Source organism: Molossus molossus, unplaced genomic scaffold (genome assembly GCF_014108415.1).
Source record: "Molossus molossus isolate mMolMol1 unplaced genomic scaffold, mMolMol1.p scaffold_m16_p_14, whole genome shotgun sequence".
NCBI lineage: Eukaryota > Metazoa > Chordata > Mammalia > Chiroptera > Molossidae > Molossus > Molossus molossus.
In genome coordinates, this window is record NW_023425349.1 from 44,800,506 (window position 1) to 44,824,480 (window position 23,975).

The 23,975-nt window shown below is 33.2% G+C and overlaps 1 protein-coding gene across 13 annotated transcripts in view; it reads right to left on the minus strand.

Moving 5' to 3' along the window:
- Positions 1-23,975, minus strand: part of VPS13A (vacuolar protein sorting 13 homolog A) — a 218,647-nt gene that overhangs the window by 66,746 nt on the left and 127,926 nt on the right. For all 13 annotated transcript variants that reach the window (XR_004959539.1, XM_036262045.1, XM_036262047.1 and 10 more), the window contains 8 exons: positions 17,213-17,305; positions 16,279-16,635; positions 14,693-14,794; positions 13,026-13,184; positions 12,585-12,840; positions 11,057-11,217; positions 5,307-5,410; positions 357-639 (listed from right to left, as the gene is read on the minus strand). Coding sequence is in view for 12 of the 13 variants with exons in the window: in XM_036262045.1 (XP_036117938.1) it covers positions 357-639; positions 5,307-5,410; positions 11,057-11,217; positions 12,585-12,840; positions 13,026-13,184; positions 14,693-14,794; positions 16,279-16,635; positions 17,213-17,305 (1,515 nt within the window). In the remaining variant the exon portion in view is untranslated. The remainder of the gene's footprint in view (positions 1-356; positions 640-5,306; positions 5,411-11,056; positions 11,218-12,584; positions 12,841-13,025; positions 13,185-14,692; positions 14,795-16,278; positions 16,636-17,212; positions 17,306-23,975) is intronic.

Here is a 23,975-nt window from a genome sequence, read left to right on the forward strand (position 1 = left end):
CATGCATAGAAAAGACTGAAAAATATATACTCTAAAACTAAAATGCTATTTTCATCTGAAGTGCTACCTTAGGATGAAGTGATTATAGGCAAGTTTTATTATCTCTATTTTCTAAATGACATATCACATTTGTATATGTAATTTATATTCAACTAGCTAAATTTTAAAGATAAATCAATGGAAAATATTTTCTTAAGTCCTTTTTATACAACATGATTCAAATCTTTCTTTTCCATCCGAAGCACTACCTAACACAAGTATCATAATTTTAAATTAGAACTGTAAAATACTTATTGTTCATAATTTTAAATAACTAAAGCGACAAAATCAAAGATAGTTAAAAGATTCCAGAATACCTCAATATAATAAACAATTTTGTAAGGCAGAAGATTGCGGAGTAGGAGAGGCGGCCACAAATGCATTATGTATGGTAAGTCCCACCCATCTTCTGAATACACTGACAAAGATGTCAGATTATCTTTTTCTGGGACAACATTAATAATAAATGGTTTCTTAGAAGGGTTTATAGGTCTACATTTCTTCTTTAGAAAAGTGCCTTCATTTTTTATAATTTCTTCAAAGTCAATTCCTTCACATGCTTGATAGTCCTCGTCTTCAGGCTTCAGAGAAAGGAATGATCTGCATAATAGATTAAAAAATATGCACTGAAATGCTTTAAAAGAAAACTTATTAAATTATATGATTATAGATTTAGAGTAATAAAATTACCTCCCTCCATACTACTGTAATACATTTTTATATTTTCACATTCTTAGAGATAGGTAAGATAAACAACAGATAGATATCTTCATCTTAACTTTTAGGAAACTAATATATTTAGCTTTTAAGAGAAGAGTATTTACCTTATAAACTTACTGTCTTAAGTGTGTGTTTATAATTAACTATGTATGGTGTCACATGGGTACTAAACTTATTGGAAAGATCACTTCATAAGAAATATACGTATCTAATCACTATGTTGTACATCTAATCCAGTGAAACCTTGGTTCTCAAAATTCATTCTGGAAGGCTGTTTGAGAAGTGATTTGTTTGAAAACCAAATCATTTTTTCTCATTAGAAATAATGTACATTGAGTTCATTCATTCCAGACCCCCAAGTGATTCCCTGTTTAAACCTATCTTTTATACAGTACCGGTCTAATATACTGTTTAACCTATAAACACTTCTTTCCTTAAGTTTATCAAACCACCCCCTACTAGCCTTAAACAAATCACTTTCAGTACTCCTTCTTGGCCAGTCTTTCAGGAAGTCAGCATGAGGCATCTTAGCTTTTTCACTTATCAGTGCCTCTGAAATGCTGTCACCAACTAACTGCTTTTCCTCCATCCAAATCAACAAGTCTACCTCTTCAAATGCCTGTGATCATAGTTTCTTTCATACCTTTAGCAAACACTAGCATTCTTGATGGCTTATGTTTTAAAATTGTGCTAATCGTCCATTTCCATTAACAAAAACAAAAAAATGAAACAAAAAAAACAAACAAACAAAATATTCACAGCACAATTTCTGAGATGTTAACAAGAGAGATTTAGCAGTAAACTGACTAGCATTCTCTCCTTTGTGGCCTGAGAAATGCTTTTTGTCTTGCTGATGTATCAGCAAGAAAGGGTTGTAGGTGATGAATCCAAGTTTGGTCCAACAATCCAGACATTAATTCCCTGAACAACTTGGTCAAGAATTGAATTGCTGAAATGAGAGACATCTGAGAACTGAAGTTTGACTACATAATATTATATGTCAACTGTAATTGAAAAATGTATTATGTTTACAAGATAATAACTGGTTTCTTTCAAAAAATAAATAATCATATGGGTCATATATGCAAAGCAAACATATACAATTATCTGTAACTTTTTTTTCCCTTTATTGATTTTAGAGAGAGAGAGAGAGGAAGTGAGAAGGAGAGATAGAAACATTGATGAGAGAGAACATCAATTGGCCACCTCCTGCATGTCCCCCACTGGGGATTGGGCCCACAACCTGGGCATGTGTCCTGATCAGGAATTGAACCAGCATCCTCTTGGTGCATGGGTAGACACTCAACCACTGAGCCACACCGGCCGGACTATCTGTGGCTTTTAACTTAAAGAAGTTGGCTTTCCTGGATATGTGGTCCTAACAGGAAGTACATGTCACGAATGAGTTCATAAACTAAAAATATATTTGTTTTGATAAAAATCACCAGCTTATCAAGATTAATCAAATAAAAGCTATCAATAGATACTTAACTTTATTAAAATGTTGGGTATATTCGTGGCCAGTGTTGCTCAGTGGTTAGAGTGCCTGCCTGCACATTGAAGGGTCATGGGTTCAATTCCCGGTTAAGGGCACATATCTGGGTTACAGGTTAGCTCCCTGGTCCCAGTTAGGGTGCATGCAGGAGGCAACCAATAGATGTATCTCTCTCACATGGATGTTTCTCTCTCTCTCCCCGTCAACCTCCACTCTCTCTCAATGGAAAAAATATCCTCAGGTGAGGATTAACAACAACAAAAATTGGGCATAGTTGCAGAAGTGGTTACAAGAAGATATTGACAAAATCACTAGGCATCATATATGGTTAATCAATATATTTAAATATCACAATCTTTGTTTACATTTCAACTACATTTTAGGTTTAACACTTTTTTAAACCTAAGCTGTGTCCAAGTATAAGTACTTAAGAAATATTTTTATACTTGTAAAACTAATCAGTGATTGTGGCACTATTGCTTACAGATGAACAATCATCAATACTATCTCCAGTCCTAATTATTTTCCTAAGCTCTACTCTTAAAATTCTGAATATCTGCACATATTTCTGTAATAATATCTGATGGTACCTTAAACTTGCTAGGCTAAATTCTGAACCCTCCATATCCACTTCTCTGTGTTCTTTTTCAGGAACTTCCAGCTGCTCTGGACTCTGAAATAATATTAGACTTTTCCTTCTCCCCTGACACACACGACTCTTTCTCGAGTGGCTACAGAGTGTTCTGCAGAAGTGACAATTTTTCCAAAAAGCTCTGTTATGAACAGAAGGATTGAAGAAGAGAAATAAGAAAGGTTCAAGAAAAGTTTAAGAAATAAATGAAGAGAAAACATGAGAGAAAGATGATCAGCGGCAAGAGGTTCTGGATGAGAAGAGCTGATGGAGTGAATGGTTTTAAAACGAAAGAACACCAAATGTTCTGAGAGGGAAAGGAAGAAACAGATGACATTAAAGATGAAGATAAAAATTATATAAATGGGTGCAAGAAAATGAGGGAGTGACGGACGCAATGTGAATTTAAAACTATCTTTTAAACTTAATCTTCCAATTTGCATACTGTACTCCAATTAAATCCCAACTGTTCTTTAGAGACCTATACAAACGCTTTGGTTTCATGTCTCCTTCTCTTTGTTCATGTAATTTCTTGCATCTAACATTGCCCTTCCGAGCTAATCTCCACATGCCTATATTTTACCTATAATTCATGCAGGCAGTCTCTTCTTTGTTTTCCAAAGTGTTCTGCAACTGTAACTCTTTTGTAACTCTCTACAACCCATCATTTTCTACCTTCTGTATTTAAATAATATCCCAGTCTCCCAAGGGGAATAGCCATGCTAGTTCATCTTGCTATCCTAAAGTAGTGCCTTACACACAACAAAAACACTTGATAAATATCTGTTAAATGAATTAAATTTAAGAATCAGTACATGTAAATTCTACAATTAAAGATAGCTATTTATTAATTTAAGACCTCCTATCTTAATTGTAAGTATCCCTATGTATAAGCACTGGAATAGGAGAGTACCTAATGTGAAATCCATGCTGGTTAGTTACTAGTAATTCTAATAAAGATTGATTAGCTTCCATGTAATAAATTAATATTTAGCCTTGAATAAAAAAGTGTTAAGATAATCTAATGGCCTAACTTTTCTTTTCTATGAATAGTTACAAAATATATAGCAATAATTTATTTAAAATAAGCCAGAATACCATTAACATTTATTATCCAAAGACAAAATGAATTTAAAGTTATTCACAGAAAAATTTAAATATACCTTACCTGCTATTTTTAGCCTTGTAACCCACCCCAAGCCTTGTTCTCTAGAACAAGGTCAGGTATTGTAAACAATGATTTTATTGTTGTTCTCTGAATAACATATAATTCTTTCCTTCAACAAGTTTGAATTAAGCAATAAAAGACTCATTATGGTCAGAAAGTCTAAACAATAAATCATTCATCAGGGTAAGAAAGTCTAATACCTGAAAATATGTGCCTAAAATGCTAGATTGTCTTCTAAACATTAGGGATCCAATCTTGCACTCCTAGGCAAGGGTCAGGATGAAGAAAGGGAGGGGATATGTAAGGACTGCTTGTAATTTTGCCTCCATCCTTCTGTAGCATAGGTCTATGTGTCCATGTCTAGCATGTGTTCTGAATGGTACCTTAGGCAACTATGATGCTTATTGTTAGGAAGGTTTTATTCTCTAAAAGAGTTTAATCTCCATTTTTCCTTGTTTTAAATTTTCCATTCCAAATTAAATATTCTGAACAATAATACTTGTTTGTCATGATATTAAACCTATAATTATAAGACTAGTCCATCATTAGTATTTTGTTATAATTTTAATCTTAATATAAGATTTTATATCAAGTTGAATCAAAGTACTTTAAATATTTAAGATGACTAAAATTATCAACAAAGTAAATGTTAGAAAATATTTTGTTTTCTAGAGTAATTCCAAAAAATTCTATTATAAAGCCTCTGAAAAGTAAAAACCGCTTCATAATACTGTCTATAAATCCAGAAGCCACCATAAAAATACCACTTCATAATATGGTATATAAATCCAGAAGCCACCAATCATTTTTAAGAAAATTATGAATATACTGGGTTGGGCAAAAGTAGGTTTACAGTTGTGTGTATGGAAAATAATACAATAAATAATAACACAAAAATAAACTCTGATGTTTTGCAAACTCACAACCTACTTTTGCCCCACCCTATATGTGATTATAGTAATGATGACTATATTGCAAGCATGTAATAATTATATTTACTGGTAAAGCATATATAATTTATATGGTATGAATTAAATACATTCATATTTAAATACATTCATATCAAATTAAATAATATTTCCTTTAAAAAAATTTCAAAGTGCCCTGAAACTTATATTAGTTATATAAAATGAGATATTAACAGGATAAATTTGACCAAAGTTTTTAAATTTAAAGATAAATAGCCCTACCAAGTCTGAAACTAAAAATTCTGTAAGAGATGTAGAGCAAACAAATAAATAAAGAAGAATCACCGGTAAGATGCTAATGGTATGTTAAATTCATTTCCAGGTGAGGCCACTCCCAATAAAGTATCCCCTTCATAAACAGAAAGTGGGATTGAAAAATGATTTCTAATCTGGGAAAGAAAAACAAATAATATTTAGTATAATTAATCTAATAAAATGAAGACATTTAAAATATATTCTATCTAAATATCCCAACAGAACTGTCGAGCAATAGTTACCTTGCTTATATCAATTAGAAAAGAAATAAACATGCCATTATTTATCATAAAAATACAAGAAAAGTTTTCCTAGTTTTATAGAAAAGTAATCTCAAAAACAAAACTTTAAAAATCCTGGAAAAAAAATAAGGTAGTATCTTCTTGACTTTGAGATAAGGAATAACTTCATCTTTAGGCAAGAATGGTAAAAAAAAGTTCACAGGAAAAAATATTATATCAAAATTTTAAATGTCTATATGACAAAGTAAAAAACAAGCCTCAGGTTAAGAAATGCCCACTATTTTACATCACTAATGTATGCTATTTAATGGATTACATACGGTGTATGGGGGGTATCTCATCCAATGAGTAGCATACAATAATGATATAAAGGTAACAGTTTTGATTATTACATATAATCTGATAAACCTACAAACCGTTATATTTACCTTTGGATGTATAAAAACACACTGGTTAGTAACACCATTTTCTTATCTTTCTATATCTTACTAATATCTTTCTAATTAAAATAAAATCATATTGAAATATAAAACATGCTGAGTAACAACTAAGATTAAATGGATAATCTTAACTTCACTATATTTTATTTCTAGATACACTGTTTGCTCCACTCATTTAAAACCATAGAAATACTTTGCTTTCTATAAGTAATTCCTATTAGAAACTTAAAATTAATGTTTAATTCCTTAATGAAAATTTAAAAAATCAAGAATAATGAGAACAGCCAAGTCATCTTTTAAAACAGTTAATTATAATTCATAAAGAAATAAAATTTCTTTCTTCAGCCATAATGGAATAATAGGGACCAGATATATCTTCCCAACATAAACAATTAAATACCGGGGGTACTTTAAACAATTAAAGACACATTAAACAATGATTTTCAGATACTGGTTAACAAGCAGCAAAAGAAAGAAAAAAATAAAAACAAAATCCAGCAAGAAAAACCCTAAAACTGCTCCAGCTTGCAGCCTGGATAGTTTCCAGGCTGCTGTAGAGTAAAGGGGAAGTCAAACAGAGCCAAGTCCGCCTGAGATAAAGAGATATGAAAACTCTGGAAAGCCAATATGGCTTAGACTCACAGCACATTGTATGAGAGAGAAGAACACTGCGTGGAGAGGTGAGAGTTGTAAAGAAGGAATTCCGGAGATTTAAGAGTGTGCTCTACTCTCAAGACTTCAGCTCATTACTGATCAGCACATGCACATGAGTAAACTACTTAAGTCTTGGTAAAGGTCTACCTAAAAGGGGCAGCCAGAATACAATCTCTGGTTCTGACACAAAATTCCTTTTCTCACCAGCCAAAGAGGTAAAACTTGTTTAGTACAGAAGACATTAGTTGTGCCCTGGCCGGTTTGGCTCAGTGGTAGAGCATTAGTCTGCAGACCAATGAGTCATAGGTTCAATTCCGGTCAAGGGAACGTACCTCGATTGCGGTTCATCCCTGGCCCTGGTCGCGGTTGTGTGGGAGACAACCAGTAAATGTGTGCCTCTCATGTTAATGTCTCTCTTTCTCTCCCCCCCCCCCTTTCACTCCCTCTTTCTCCCGCCCACTCCCAAGATAAATAAAAAATATCCTCGGGTGAGGATTTAAAAAAAAAAAAGAAGACATTAGTTGCAACGCTTTACTAGTGCAAAATTAGCCCTGGATTAAAGGCTGCTTGAGTCCTACCTCAAAAGTTTAAAAATAAGGATTGAGAAGATCACTTTCCAACTAAAATAACTGCATTGGACAATAAAGTTCAAGAATACAAAAAGAAATACAACCTCAGAGGAAGGGTCGGGAGATGGTGGGAAGAGATAAACCAAAGAACTTACATGCATATATGCATAACCAATGGGCATAGACCACAGTACTGTGAAGGGGGGTGGGGGTAATGGGCGAGAAGGGAGGGTTGTCAATGGGGGAAAAAGGAAAAACATTTGTAACAAAAATAAATTATTTAATAAAAATAATTTCAAACACAAACAAAAAAAGAAATATAAATAAAAATGAAACATCCAGCAAGGTGAAATTCACAATTTTAGGCATCCAATAAAAAATTACTAGACAAATAAAAAAATCTTAAATGGTCCATAATGAAATAAAAATAAAACAAATCAGATATAATACACATGATATAATTAGTAGACAAGGACATTAAAACATTTAAAATAACTATATTTAATATGTTCAAAGTTAGGGGAAAGACTGAGGGTATAAATAAAAGATATAAAAAATATAGATTAAAAATACAAATTTAAATTCTAGAGATAAAAATACATTGGATGGAAATGAGAAAAGATTGGACACTGAAAATGAAAACTGAACTTAAGGACATAACAATAGAAACTATCAAAACAGAAACACAAGAGAAAAAAACTGAAAGAAAAAATGAACAGAGTAGCGAAGAAGAGAACAGAAAGACAGAGAAAAATATTTGAAGAAAAATATTTCTAACGTTGCCCTGGCCAGTCTGGTTCAGCAGTTAGAGCACAGCCTGAGGACCTAGGAGTCGTGGGTTTGATTCCTGGTGAAGGGCACATACCTGGGTGGCAGGTTTGATCCTCAGCCCTAGTAAGGGTCGTGAGGGAGGCAATCAATCAAGGTGTCTCTCGCACATGAATGTTTCTCTCTCCCTCCCTTCTACTTTATCTAAAAAATCAATAGAAAAATATCCTCAGGTGAGGATTAACAAAAATAAAAAAAAACTTTCTAAAGTTGACAAAAGCTATTAATTTACAGATTCAAGAGACTTAATAAACTCAAGCACAAGAAACATAAAGTAAATTGCACTAAGACTCATCACAACCAAATGACTTAAAATCAGTGATAAAAGGAAATAATCTTAATGCATATAAAGAAAATATCAACACTTTTCATAAAACCGCAAGGAAAAAAATAACAACAGACTCTGGTCAGAAACAATGTAATCCAGTCAACAACAAAACAACTTCTTAAAAGTATGAAAAAAAAAAATCTATCAATCTAGATTTCTATATCCAGAGAAAATAACTTAAAACATAAAAGTGAAATGTAAATGGAAATAATTCATGGACAAATTTCATGAAAGATACAAAATTACTAGAATAGCTCACTTAAGAAAAAAAGATAACCAGAATAGCCCTGACACATAAAGTGAAACTATATTTAAAAACCTTCTTAGAAGGAAAACATTACAAGAAAACTCTAGACCAATATTCCTCATGAACATAAATGCAAAAACTCTGAAGATGATTTTTAGTAAATCAATCCAACAATGCATTAAAGGGTTAATAACACTTCATGACCAACTGAGATATACACTGGAAATGCAAGGTTGATTTAACATTTAAAAATCAATCAAGCCCTGGCCGGTTTGGCTCAGCGGTTAGAGCGTCGGCCTGCGGTCCTGAGAGACCTGGGTTTGGTTCCCGCTAAGGGCACGTACCTCGGTTGAAGATTGTCCCCGACTCTGGTCAGTCGTGTGGGTGGCAGCCACTCGATGTGTTCCTTTCATGTGAATGTTTCTCTCTCTCTCTGTTCCTCTCTCTCCCTCCTACTCTACCTGAACAAAAAATGGAAAAATGTCCTCAGGTGAGGATAAAAAAAAAAAAAAATCAAGCCCTGGACAGTTTTGCTCAGTGGTTAGAGCGTCAGCCTGCGGACCGGGGAGTCCCGGGTTCGATTCTGGCCAAGGGCACATACCTTGGTTGTGGTCCCGTTGGGGTCGTGTGGGTGGCAACCAATTGATGTGCCTCTCTCACATCGATGTTTTTCTCTCTCTCTCTCTCTCCCTCCCTCCCTCCCCCCATTCCTCCCTCCCATACTGTCTGAAGATAAATGTAAAAATATCCTTGGATGAGGATTTAAAAAAAAAAAAATCAATCAAACCTTATTTAATATAACAATTAAAAATCAACCAATGTAATTTACCATGTTAATAATTTTTAAAATCCACTAAATAAATTTGACAAAATCCTGATAAAAACTCTCACCAAACTAGGAATAGAAGAGAGCATTTTCAACCTGAGAAAGGGTATCCACAAAAACAAAAAAGAAAAAAAACCCTCAAAACATACTTACTGATGAAAGATTAAATATGTTTTCCCTAAAATTGAGAATAAGGCAAAAACATCTGGTTTCATGATTCCTATTCAAATTGTACTGGAGGCTCTAGCCAGCACAATAGGCAAAAATAAAATACAGTAAAATAATACACATCCAGATTAAAAAGCAAAAATGTCTTTAAGACATCACAAAAACGTATAAAAAAGCGAAATTAATAAATAAGCTACTAGAACTAGAAAGTGCAAATAGTAAGTTTGCACAAGTTAATATAAAAATTAACTGTACTTCCTCAAGCAATTAAAAATCAGAAATTAAGCCCTGGCCAGTTTGGTTCAGCGGCTGGAGCATCGGCCTGCAGATCAGAGAGTCCCAGGTTCGGTTCCTGCTAGGGGCACGTACCAAAAAAACAAACAAACCCCAGAAATTAATATGTAAAAGTGCCATGATTATCCAATGTTTTGAATAAAAATTGAAAACCTGACTCTAAAATTTTAATGGAAAAGGAAACGACTGCGAATAACCCAAACAACCTCTGAAAAGAACAAAGTGGGACAACTTGTACCACCCTATTTCAAAATTCAGAGTAAAGTATCATCATGACAGTGTAGAATTAGCATGCAGATAAACAGTAATAAAACAGAATAGAGAGTTCAGACATAAACCCACACAGATATGGTCAATTTATGTTTGACAAAAGTGTCAAGGCTATTTAATGGAAAAGGGCTAATCTTGGTTGGAACAACTTATTAGCCTGTCATACATAAAATAAAAATGAACTTCAACCCTTACCTCACATCATACACAAAATGGTATGTGGTATATCCATATTATAGATTACCACTCAACAACAACATGTGACCGCATGTAACAATATTAATAATAAAAGTTGTTACATACAAACTTATGCCTTGTAAAAGAAGCAAGACTCCATTTTGTACTCCATTTGGTTTATATAAAATTCTACATTGTGTAACTAATGTACAGTGAAAACATATCAATAGAAGCCTGGGAATGGGTAAGTAGGGAGAGAGGAAACATTTTGGGGAGATAAGTATGTTCATTACCTTGACAGTGATAGATTTCATAGGTGTATTTTTGTGTCAAACTCCTCAACTTTAAATGTATGCAGCTTATTGTAAATCAATTTTACCTCATTAAACTATAAAAATTTTCTATCACCATACTATCTAATTAAAACAAAAGGATATATACTACTACAAAGAACTTAAACAAAATATTGGTAAGTTGGTTTTTCAAAATACACCAAAAAGATTTTACAAAATAATCTTATAAAAAAATGCAACTCTATTAAACAAAATCCTATCACTGCTCATATCAGAGAAGTACAATTATTGGTAAACTGGTAATGATTCTTCTTTTTTATATTAGCTGTATTCCTACTATAATATGTATTATTTTGGTAGTAATTTGCTTTAGTTTAGTTTTAGTTTTTTAATAGCACACAAATATGCACATGACCCCCCCCACAAAACTGTATCATTTCATACCTGCACTGGGGAGCGAACTGTTACTTTCTTACTTCCTTCTACTGCATCAATTTGACAAACAATAGATCTTTCAACTCCAGACTCTCTGTGTCTCACAGTGTACAGTCGTCGTCCCACTTTTGTTAAAGGAATTTTATCAGCAGTAGAGTGGTTAGCAGGTGCTAAATTGAATATACATGTTTGAACATTTTTATTAAAAATCATCATATATTAATTTAAAATAGATATTAAACATCAGATGATTCCTTAAAGTTATGGATAGTCACGCAAGTCTTTGGATTTAAGACTATACAAAAGGATTATACAAAGGGTATTTCTTTGTATAGACATAATGTACACAAAGGGATACTGTAAGAAACCACAATGCCATTCCACCATATTTATCAAAAACCTTCAAAATTTTTAACCAAAAAAATTTTGAATTGAAAAAATATCTCATTCAGTAGTATGACCTAAGACAACACTTATGAACAAAAAAGTTTTATAAATCTTTTCAAAATAACTGACTGAGAAGAATTATTACACAATACAAGAAAACTGATCTCTGATTTGACTTTATAATAACCAAAGCCTAATATCTTCAGGCAGCCATTGTCAATTTCCAAGGTAGCTGCAATTTCCCCCTTTTTAATGTGACACTTCCTGATATGTAGGGTTTGAGTAAATAAAATTTTATATAAATTTATCTGATATACATATATATATATATATATATATATATACTATGTTGAGGGATGAATTATTATTTTCATTAATCTCCCCACTCCATTCCATAAAAATGTTACTTCAGAAACAGAGGTAAAAATGACGAGCACCATTCACTGACAATGCTTGGACAAAACCAGAGACCTAGGCACTGTTGTGCATCATTTCCTGACTGGAAGGAAGCACTAGTTATCAGTTTTGCACTCCTACCCTATGTCTAATCTTTCAAATGTGCTCCAGCTTAACTATTTAAATGCCAAAGTGTCATAAAATGGGGTGGATGAAGCTTTGGGACTATTTAACTTTACATTGAGTAGATATAATAACTTATTTATTTTCACTTCTTAAGAAAAACTTCTGGTAAGCAGAAAGGACAAAGAAAAATTTCCACTTCAATAACAACTATTTACAAACCCAAAAACCATTACAATGGGTCATTTCCATTAATTCAAACCTTATTTTGAATTCATTCAGCTGCACTGGTGGAATACTACTGGGTTACACTAAAAGTGGTTAAAACAACAACCACCAGTAGCAATAGTCTGTAAAAGCTGAGTAAGAATGAGATCTAATATTTTTCCTCCCCAAAATATAAAGCAGGAAATTACCATGCTCTAAAGAAAGCAGCGAAGAAAGAAAGTTAGAATTTGGCATACAAAAATATAGTGACAATGACAAAGAAAGTCCCGCAAAGGAAGAAACAAAATTCCCAACCTATTAGGAAAGAGATAAAAAAAATTGTAAGATATCATAAATGAGTAAAATGAGATGTAAAATACAACTTAAAAAAATGAAAGCCCCAGAAAGGTAATTTATCACTTACTTAGAAGAATGAAGAAACATTTGCTGCTTAGGCTGGTCATTGCACTGAAATGATCATTGTCTTTTGTTTGGACATAATCCATACTCAAACTTTCCTCATTTTTCAGTACATATGATTTTGCAATTGGAACATTCAGGACACTAAAGGAATCGCTTGGTGAAACGGAGATAGTAAGTCCAAGAGAGTTTAAAATCATAAATGGTGCTAGATCCCTTATGAAGACAGCTGTAGATCCAGTGGCAGCTTCTGTAAATGCCTAACAAGGAAGAGTTTTCATCAGTAAAGTAAAATGAAATATGGAAAACTAAATGACAAGCGGAACACTAATGAACATATGGCATAACTAAGTTAATAAAAGAAAACATTTTATTCAAGAAAAGAAAAGGGTTAACTCAGACTACTACTACTGCCAAATTTAAAGTTTCAAATGTCTTTTCTTACCTTGCCTAAATTATTTAACATCACAAGACCACATTTGGATAATGTAATGTTTAGTTGGTCTTTTGAATAGAAACTGATGACAGTTTTGTATTCTGGCACTCTGTAGTTTTCTTCTTCAGAATCTGACTCAACAATGGCCCGTTTTGCTTTCTTTTTCAACTAAAATGACATAAATTATAGAAATATAAGGAAAATTTGTTCCTCAGAGCACAACATAAATCATTTTGCAAAGGAAAAACAAACTTTAGACAAATCCCAATAACATTAGAGACAGCAGAAATTTTTATCAGTTCCACTGCCTTATTGGAATTACTTGGGCATCAGTCAACTAAGGTCACATAGCCCAGGAGCAGTAGTAGAGGGAGAATTCTTCTCATCCTCAGTAATACTAAAATGACAGGCACATTTTAGGAGGAAAAAAACCCCACAAAATTACTAAATGCATGTGGCATCAGAATGAAAATGAAAAGCATATACTTCAAAGCAAATGAAAACTCAGAACAAGAGAAGTCATTTAGTCTTCGGGTCATGCTATAAATAAAGAACAGAAATTCAGGGACTTAAGAAGTCCAACATCAGTTGCAGAACAATGCCACTAGATCCCAGAACTCATGAGAAACAGTACCATCTACTTTTTAGAATTCACAGATCCAGTGCCCATGCATATTCTAACCTAAAAACCACCAAATAAATTCCTTTATCCAAATCCTTTGCCCGAAATATGTGGAAAATCAAATGTAGTAATCTAATACAAAAAGCTGGACATGCAGCCCAGCTGGTGTGGCTCACTGGCTGAATGTCGACACATGCACCAAGAGGTTGCCGGTTCAATTCCTGGTCAGGGAAATGCCCAGGCTGTGGGCTCAATCCCCCAGTGGGGGGTGTGCAGGAGGTGGCCGATGGATGTTCTCTCTCTCCCTCTCCCTTCCTCTCTTCTCTCTCTCTAAAATCAATAAAGAAAAAATATTTAAAAAAAAATAAAAGCTGGACATGCCAAAGCTAGTCACCTTTGTTGTTACTCTAACTGGCTTTAAGCCACTGAAAATCTGTCTGCAGGTTGACAGAATCTTAATTAGGGAGGAAATATGCTAGCAATTCCCTAGTCTCCTGCTTCAGCACAATTTCATCCACCTAAAGGTCCTGATTCTTATGATTACATAAATGAACAACATATTTCAAATAATAAAAAATTTTTTTCTATATATACATCCTTCAGAAGACTAAAGAAACACAGAATAAACAACAATCTACAAGATGCTAGCAGTATTTTAATGAGTGGGGCCTCTGTAGCCAGAATGGCACCCCACCTCCTCTACTTTAAAGGTGTTAATACGTCAGCGAAGCCTCTCTCTAGTGTCAGTCCTCTCACATGTTATAATGAAGTTAAAAACTGTATATTCTTCGAACAGTTGTTATAAGGATGAAAGCAAAAGTACATAATTTAGATAGTGTCTAGTACATGGTAAATGTTACATAATTATTTGTATTAGAAAAAGCATAGGAGGGCACTGGCCATGGGTTTGAAAATTACATTCAGAGGTCAAACAGGGAAGCATGCAGCAAGGCTGATAATAAAAAAAGTTTAACTTTGTTGTAATTAAAATTGACGTGTTTTGTGTAGTGAGGACACCCTCAATTTTTAAATAATTTTTAGACTTCACATATACCTTGATTCCAAGATTCCATGGTCTAAATTCCTCAGTCTGATCAATTTCTAAGGGTTCAAGCAAAGGTTCCCATACACCAAACATTTCATTGTAGTAATGCACCTATAGAGAGAAATTTTAATTTTTTAAACAAGGCATTCTGGTATTTGCTAAAATGATCTTCCATGTTGTTTCCTACTACTATTCCTTTGGCTATGCTATTTCTTCTGTACGAAATCATACTACATGTCATTCATTCGTCTCCTACACACACTCCCTCAGTGCTTTCCTCACCTGCTTAACTTCATAGTTTAGTCGTCATTATTTAATCCAGAAAAAAACTCTCTTTTAATCATCTCTCTTTGACTTTCAGGCCAGGATAAACATAAAAGACTGTGTTCGTCTATCGTGTATTACTGACATTTTTTTAACATGTCTGTTTATGTCCTGGCTGGTTTGGCTCAGCGGTTGGAGCATTGGCCTGCGGACCAGAGAGTCCTGGGTTCGGTTCCTGCTAGGGGCACGTACCAAAAACAAAAAAGCGTCTGTCTACCTCCACTGACTTTTCAAAAGACTTCAAAAGGAAGCAACATAGGATTCAATGAATGTTTATTTATTAGAATTCTCTGAACTTCCTGGACATCCTAGATTAAATCTTCTGGAAAATATACAGAATTCTAGCCAACATTTGAATAGCTGTAATCTAGTCAGTCATTTCAACCTCTATTAATATATAACTATAGCAATACAAATAATATAGTAATGTATAAATCTCTGTATTTTTTTAAATAAAAGGTAGATTATCAGATTAGTTTCCACTGGACACAAAACTAGAGTAATAATTTAAACCAAAGTACCTCTGGCGATGAGTCTATATAGATACATTCTGAAGCAACATATACATTGGTTCAAAGAAAATATTTCTTTTTTATTATTGTTGAAAGTATTACAGATGTCCTTTTTTCCCCACTGACCCATTTCTTATATCAAGTACTCTCATAAAATTTGAAAGATCTTAGATCCTCATTAGAGTATAAAAATTTTGCATTATATAAATATATGACATATATCCTGCTAATTCTTTATATTACTCTTTTAGAAGAGAATCAGAAATAGTTTATTTTTCTTTTAAAGAAAGAAAGTTGTTCAATTTAATTCTTAAAAATGAGAATTATGAATCTAATCAACAACAGTCTATTGATATATCCATATTTCAGTTGATAAAAATCAACTGAACTATAAACTTAGTGTAGATATATAGTCTAAAAGTAACAATATACAGCAGGTCCTCAAATAATATTGTTTTGTTATAACATAGATCAGATGTGGAAATTTAACTACTGTTCGTATCAATTAGCTACAGTAAAACTGATTTTGTTATATGTCCTTCTGCTTAAAGTAACAGAACTTACCAATGCCTTTAAGTGAGGATGTACTGTACACATAAAACTATATCAAAGGCATAAATTTGTATACTTTCTTCCAAAAGTTTTGTGAGGCAACAGCATATTTATAATATGTTTTAGATATTTAAATAAGATTCTCAAAATATCCCATGTGTAGCATTATTTGTTATAAAATCTAGAAAAAAAACTACATATACTTACTTCTAGCTCAAGCTGACAGTGAAGATTTATGAGGGAACTCCAGTTTTTGCCTTCACCTGAAAAACATGATTTTGCCAAAAGCATAGGCACTGTTCTATGACCAACTCCAGCCTCAAGAACTATAAAAATAGAATCAATGTTCATTTTTATGATCTCTCCTTTGGGTACCAATTCAGTTGTGGGAGCTATGTTTTTTACTTCATTTGGTTCTTCAAGAAACCACATTTTTAAACTCTTTGTATCCTTCTTTTCCCATAAATGTGCTGTAGAAGAAGCAGTTTCTTGTGGGATGGTTTCTTTAGTTGTATAAAGTGCTGAAGTTATGGTAATCACAGTATTAATGATAACTGGTGAAACCTAAGGGAAATAAATTACACTAATTAAAAATCCACTCATACAACTTTTAAAAATACATACTTCAAAGAAAATTAAATATATTTGCTGAAGGATCATGAGTAATTATTGTTGAAATAATAAATAATATTACTACCATGAAATAGCAAAAACAATTCAATGGCCACAAAATTATTTTTCATCATAACTAATTTCAATTAAGATATTTACATGAATCTTATAAATAATAAAATATTTTAAAAACACAGCTTCTGCCCGGCCGGTGTGGCTCAGTAGCTGAGTGTAGACCCATGCACCAATAGGTTGCCGGTTCGATTCCCAGTCAGGGCACGTACCCAGATTGTTTGTCAAACCCCCAGTGGGCGGCATACAGGAGGCAGCCAATTGATGTTCTTTCTCATCGATGTTTCTATCTCTCTCTCCCTCTCCCTTCTTCTTTCTAAAATTAGTACTTAAAAAAAACAACATAGCTTCTTTGTTGTTTAACAATGAAAAGACTTAGTATAATTGTTTATTTGTAGTTTTTATTAAATTTTTTAAGTTCACTAAAGATCTAAATAAATAACTGATTTTAACTTACCTTTAGTGTCAACGATTTTACTGATATATCAATCACTTGTGGATCGCTACCTATCTGAGTAGCTTGATAGAACAAGTCACAGGGCTGCAAAACCTATGAGAAAAATCAGTAACATAAATTACAATTGTTCTTAAAATATTTTTATTTAAAGACCTTCCTAGTAATAGATAACTGTATTAAATAAACAAGTTAGTCAAAACTGTTGAAAAATAAGGGACTCAGTAACACACTTCTTAATTATCCTCTTTACTTATTCATTATTTATAATAGCAAATATTAACATTAGCAGTATTAATACAACAATATGTAGGATTTCTTAAATATGCTTATATATAAAACTTGTATTATATATTTTATTTTACTTACTAAAATAAAAACTTTATCATGGTTATTTTTACATTATAAAATTACAACGAAATAATCTATATAGAAAAAGCTACAAAAGACACAGACAACAGTGTGGGAAAAGGCAGGAGGTGGGCGGGAGTGGGAAGGAGGGGGAAAAATGAGGAACATCTGTAATATACCCAACAATAAAGATTAAAAAAAAGAAAAAGCTAAAAAAGATGAATTAGAAAAATTATAAATACATTAGATTTACTAAATAATCCCTAGTGTAATTGTAAATAAAATGAGTTTTCCCTAACTGTGGGAAGCAGTATTCTGCCCTCTAGCACCCATGACTCATATTCCTCCCAAACAAAATATATTCACCTCCTCCTAAGGTTCCTAACATTCTCATTTTTATAACCCAAAGTCCAAAATCACTTTATCTAAGTCTGTATCTCATCATACATCTATCTAATCTATACTTCTCATTAAGTCAAAAATCCAAAATCTCATCTATCTTTTATCAGCTCAAAGTCTAAAACTAAATCAGCTCCAGGTGCTGATGTAATTCCTAGGCACAATCTATTAAGCATAGCTTCCAGGGCACAATTTCTTTCCCTTTATGGATCATGAAACTAAAATGAATTATCTGCTCCCACCATTCTGCTGGGAATGGTGGGACAGACACTTGGATAAGAATTACAGATGTTCCCATTCAAGTAGCAAAGGGAAGGTAAAGAGGAGTCACTTGTCCAAAGCAGTTCTGAAATCCAGTCAGGTAAATGAGTTTCTTGATTAGGTTTCAAAGCCTAGTAATAACAAGTCTCTGAGTAGTTTTATCCTCCTGCTCCTGCCAGTAGAATGTTGGAGGTTCAAGGGTCTCTCTTCATTTGTCCTTCTCAGTCCATGCTGGGCAGTGTTTCAGCTAAAATACTTTTCTCAAGAACCTTAAGGGTCTTCTGTAGATTTCATGAGGTTTTACTCCATTAGGCAAAAGGCACAACTACAGATCTTTTTTAGATAATCATGGCCGCCTGCTGAGACAGTTGAGGACTGACACCCATATGATTCCTAGAGTTCCTCTGGTTTGACTCAGAAGACACATAAAAGAAACATACACAAATCCCCTGAAAGGGCCCTTTATGTGACTGAAGATTATAAATTTTTGATCTGAGGTTCACCTAAAAGTTATATAATCACACCGTCTTTTCTCTATGCTACACGTTGGCAGCCTATTCTGCTTTTAACATCTTATGTAATTTGGAAGGCTAAGAATTACCCAAATCATTAAATCCTTGTTCTTTTTGTTTAACTGTTTTCTCCACAATTTATCTCGCTGCTCTAGCATTTTACTATAACCAGCAGCACCTTCAAATCAGGCAGCTGGAAAATTTCCTTAGATATATGTCCATGTTGGTCACTTACAAGTTCTGCTTTACAGAGAACTACAAGACACCATTTTGCAAAGCTGTCTGTGACTACATACCAAGCCATCCCTTTAGTTTCCAGTGATATATTTTTGACCCTCTTTCTGAGTCCTCATTGGCAGCATCCTTAATAATTACATTTTTACCAAGAGTCTGTTCAACACAATTTAGTCTTTATCGTTCTCCTCAAAATTCCTCCAGCTTCTGCATACCTCTGCAGACTACCCAGTTCCACATTTTAAATACTTGATACAGCATCTTACTTCTGGTACAAAAATCTGTATTTGTTTCCTATTGCTGCATAACAAAGTACCATAAACTTAGTAGTTAAAGCAACACAAATTTATTTCTTCCTCATTTTCATGGGTTAGGAATCTTGCTGAAATCAGGTATCAGCTGGCTGTGTCCTTTTCTGAAGGCCTGACTAGGAAAGATCTGCTCCCAAGCTCATTCAGGTTGTTGATAGAATATATTTTATTGTGGCCCTAAAACCGAGATCTCCATCTGCTTATGCTGTCAGCCAGGTACTGCTTTCGACTCCTATTAGTCGCTCATAGGTTCTTGCCATGCAGCCTTCCCCATAACATGGCAGCTTGCTTCCTCGAGGCCAGCATTTTAAAAATTAGGTTAGTCCCACCCAGAATCTCCCTTTAGTTAACTCAAAGTGAACTGATCAGTAACCTAATTATATTCATTGGTCCTATCCATACTCAATGATAGGGAGACTATACCCGGCACATGCAAGAGGGAGGTAGAAATCTTGGGGGTTATTTTAGAATTCTGCCTACATTAAAAACAAAATAAGAAAAAAATATGATAAAACAAACCCATTCTCCAAAGAAATCACATTAAAATCTACCATTATCTAACAAATCAGCAAGCACCACTACTAGTACACAACTTAAATATTCAATACAGTATATTATTTCTTGAAACTTCAGGGATAGGAAATTATAACCACATTACAATACACAATACAAGATTTTCAATATAAAATTTGTGTTACATCTTCATCTTAGGGAAGATAAAAAAATACTATTAGAAATACATATAAAAGTGTCTCTCTAACTTGATAATTTTTAATTGGCTTTTTTTTTTTTTTTACAGCCTCTTCCCAAAATAAATTTGAAAGTATGCTTTGCTCCTTATCCAACTCCTATATTTTCAAGTCTGGTTAAGTTACCTAGGATTAAAAATGTAGCTGATCCAAAATATTCATGATAAAACTACATTACAGACAAGTTATTCATAATGCCCTCCAATTTAGGATTAACCCATAAATGTAAGGTTTGTATGCCACAGGGTAAAAATACCAATGCAATTTATCATAAGAATAGTAAAAACTATTAGTTATTTAAAAAGATGGCAGTAAGCACCCAATAAAATTCCACACTTATTTATAATTAAGATTCTTTTAAAAATTAGATATGGAAGATTTCTCAATACACTAAAGGTTTTACATATAAATTCAAAAGAGAATATTAAAATTATAGTAATATCACCTCATTTGGCAATGGGAATACAATGAGGACGAATCTTTATTGCCATTCAAGGAAAAAACAAGAATGTTACTTTTGCAAATGATTTTTAGAAAATCTAACATCAATAAAATATTAATACAGGTCCCAAATTTAGGAATGTTATAGAATAAAATAAATTCATGAAAAAAAGCTGACAACCATTTACAATAAACATAAATTAAGTATCTGGATTATGATTTAGCTTTTTTTAGAATTTAGAAATTTATTTAAAAATTATTATAAAATCCTAATAGGTGACATAAACTCAGACGAAATTATACTCTACAGGCAGCAAAGATGAGAGTATTTCATATGTTAATATTTTTTAAAATTTAGGATCATATATCCTTTGAAAATTAAACACATTCTCATAAAAAGAAACACACATACACTAAATCCTCACTTAATGTCCTTGATATGTTCTACAACTTTAAGTGAAATGACATATAATGAAACCAATTTTACCATAGACTAATTGATATAAACAAGTTAAGTTCCTATGACATCTCATCAATGTTATAACAAAACATCATTGAACTAAATGACATTATTATTTTTGTTGTTGCTGTTAATCCTCACCCATGAATATTTTTTCCACTGACTGTGTGTGAGAGAGAGAGAGAGAGAAAGAGAGAGAGAAGCACTGATGTGAGAGAGACAAATCCATTGGTTGCCTCCCACATGCATCTGGACCAGGGCTATGGATCAAACCTGCAACCCAGGTATGTGCCCTTGACCAGAATTGAACCTGTGACCCTTCGGTGTACGGGCTGACACTCTAACCACTGAGCAACACCAGCCAGGGTACGACATTATTCTAAGACCTGTTGTATACAACAGCTTATATACATTTTCATAGGTTCATGAATCTCTAATAAATAGCCATGGGCCCTATAGATGAGTGTTGAATTAAGAAACTTTATTGTAATATAAGTGAATATAATACCAATTAAAGTTGCACTAATAACAACTTATCAAAATGTATATGGTCAAAAGTGCTAGTTGACTATAACTACCCTTCTCAAAATTCCCTATATTCATAGATGTTTCCCTTGGTACATGATTGCCCAACTAAAGATATCCCTTTCTAGACTTCTATTTCCATCTATGAAGGGATCAACTTGTGGCAGAGCAATAATCCACCTACAAATTGAAAAATCATGTAAAAAAAAATTCTGTTTAAAACTATCAGCAAGCTACCAAGGCAACCTTGCCAAGTCCCCAATGAGGGAAAAGGAGCGGAGAAGTTATCTCAAAACTTGGTAGTAGTTTACCTTCTAGTTATTTGCCAAACTCTTTAGCGACATACTATGCAAGACACTATTAAGTAGAGTGGAATGGTCAGCTATTTTAGAATAGTCAGCAGAATGATGCTAAGGAAAAAAAGATTAAATAAGAATCTGCCAAAATGGGCTATTAGGACTCTCAGATGGGACCCTAGAGAGATGCTATTTAGTAGTGGATATGAATCACAAGTAAACAAGGAATTAGACACTACACCCAGACTCTAAAAAATTCAGCTTCAACTGGATTAAGGTGAATTGTCCCCATTCTACCTGCCTAACAAAGAACAGTGAAATCCTCTTCAGAAAAAGGAAACATCATGAAAGCCCCTATAACATTTCATTATACTGTCTGGCATTCAACTAAAAAATATCTAATATATGAAGAAACAACCCGGCAGGTGTGGCTCAGTGGTTGAATGTTGATCCACGCACCAGGGTTGCCGGTTCAGTTCCCAGTCAGGGCATGTGCCCAGGTTGTGGGCTGGATCCCCAGTTGGGGGCATGCAGGAGGCGGTCAATTAATGTTTGCTCTCATCAATGTTTCTATCTCTCTCTCCCTCTCCCTTCTTCTGTCTCTAAAATCAATAAAGAAAAAAAACTATATGAAGAAATAAAACTAAAAGGTAAAACAGAAATTAGCTCGGAGATGACTCAATAAGTGGCATTAACAAAAATAAACTTTAAAATAACTGTGAATAATTTTTAACAAAAAATGAATAGAATGAATCTATTAAGGGCAGGTTATAAAACTTAAAAAATACAATAATGAAAATTAAGACCTTTCAATAACTGATATGACAAAAAATGCTCTAAGAATAAAGAAGATCTAAACAGTATCATAAACAAAATCTATCTAAATAGAATGCTGCTCCTTAAACAACAAAACACATTTTCCAAGTTGATTTAAATATTCATAAAAATAAAGTTAACTATATCTTGGGAAGTAAAGTAAGTCTCAACAAATTTCAAAGGATTAAAATCAGAGTATGTTAATAGACCACAATGATATTAAGGTAGAAACAAATAATGAAAAGATTACCAGATTCAAAAAACTCTCTAAGATCCAAAAGTTTAGTACCTATTTTTTTTCTATGTAATTTATTGTTTCAGGTCTCAATGAGGCCTTTGATCCATTTCATGCTAAGGCAAAATAAGAGAAAGTCAAGAGCCATATGATTTCACTCATATGTGGGATATAAAACTGAAAGCAACAAAAAAACAAACAACAACAAGCAAACAAAAACTCATAGATACAGACAACATCACGGTGGTTACCAGAGGAAGGGCATAGGGGAGTATTAAAGAGTAAAGGAGGAAAAATATATGGTGCTGGAATAACATTTGACTTTGGATGGCGAGCACACAATGTAATATACAGATGATATATCATAGAAATGTATAGTGGAAACCCATAGAATTTTATTAACCAATGTCACCCCAATAAATTTAATTTTAGAAGATTAACTAGAAAATCCATAAACATTTTTAGTTAAGCAAAATCCTTCTAGCCTATGCATAAAAAATTAAAATAAGACAATATTTTTAACAGAATAATAAAAATACAACATAACAAAACTAGTAGATGTGCTAATGCTGTGGTTAGAGAAAAAAGTATAGCCTTAAAATGCATATTGTAGAAAAGAAAAAAGGCAGAATATTAATTATGTAAGTATCCATCAAGAAGTCAGAAAAATAACATATTACTCAAAGAAAATATAAAGAACAACACAACAACAATAATTAATGGAAAACAAGTGTACAATGAAGAAAATCAAGCAAATGACATTTGGATTCTTTGGAGAGACTACCTTTGTTGGACTCCCTAAAACCTGCGTGCTGACATATAACTAAATTCTGGCCCAAAGGATGTTAGCAGAAGGAGTATGTGTAATTCCTGGGTGGTCCTCTTAGAATGGATGTCCCTTTATTCTTTCATGTTTTCCCTTTCCACCACCACTCACCTCCAGCAAATTATACAAGCTAGACTCATTATAAACTATCTTTGAACAAGCAGATTAAGTTATATCCTAGGAATAGCAGAACAAGATGGAAAGAGCTTGGTTCCCCTATAGTATACCATAGCTATTATACCACATTCCAAGAAAAGAAACATGTAGTTCTACCATGCTTTAGCAAACTTTGGGGTGAGGGTACCTCTTGTTACAGCAACCTAATTAATATCCTAACTAATGCAAAATTT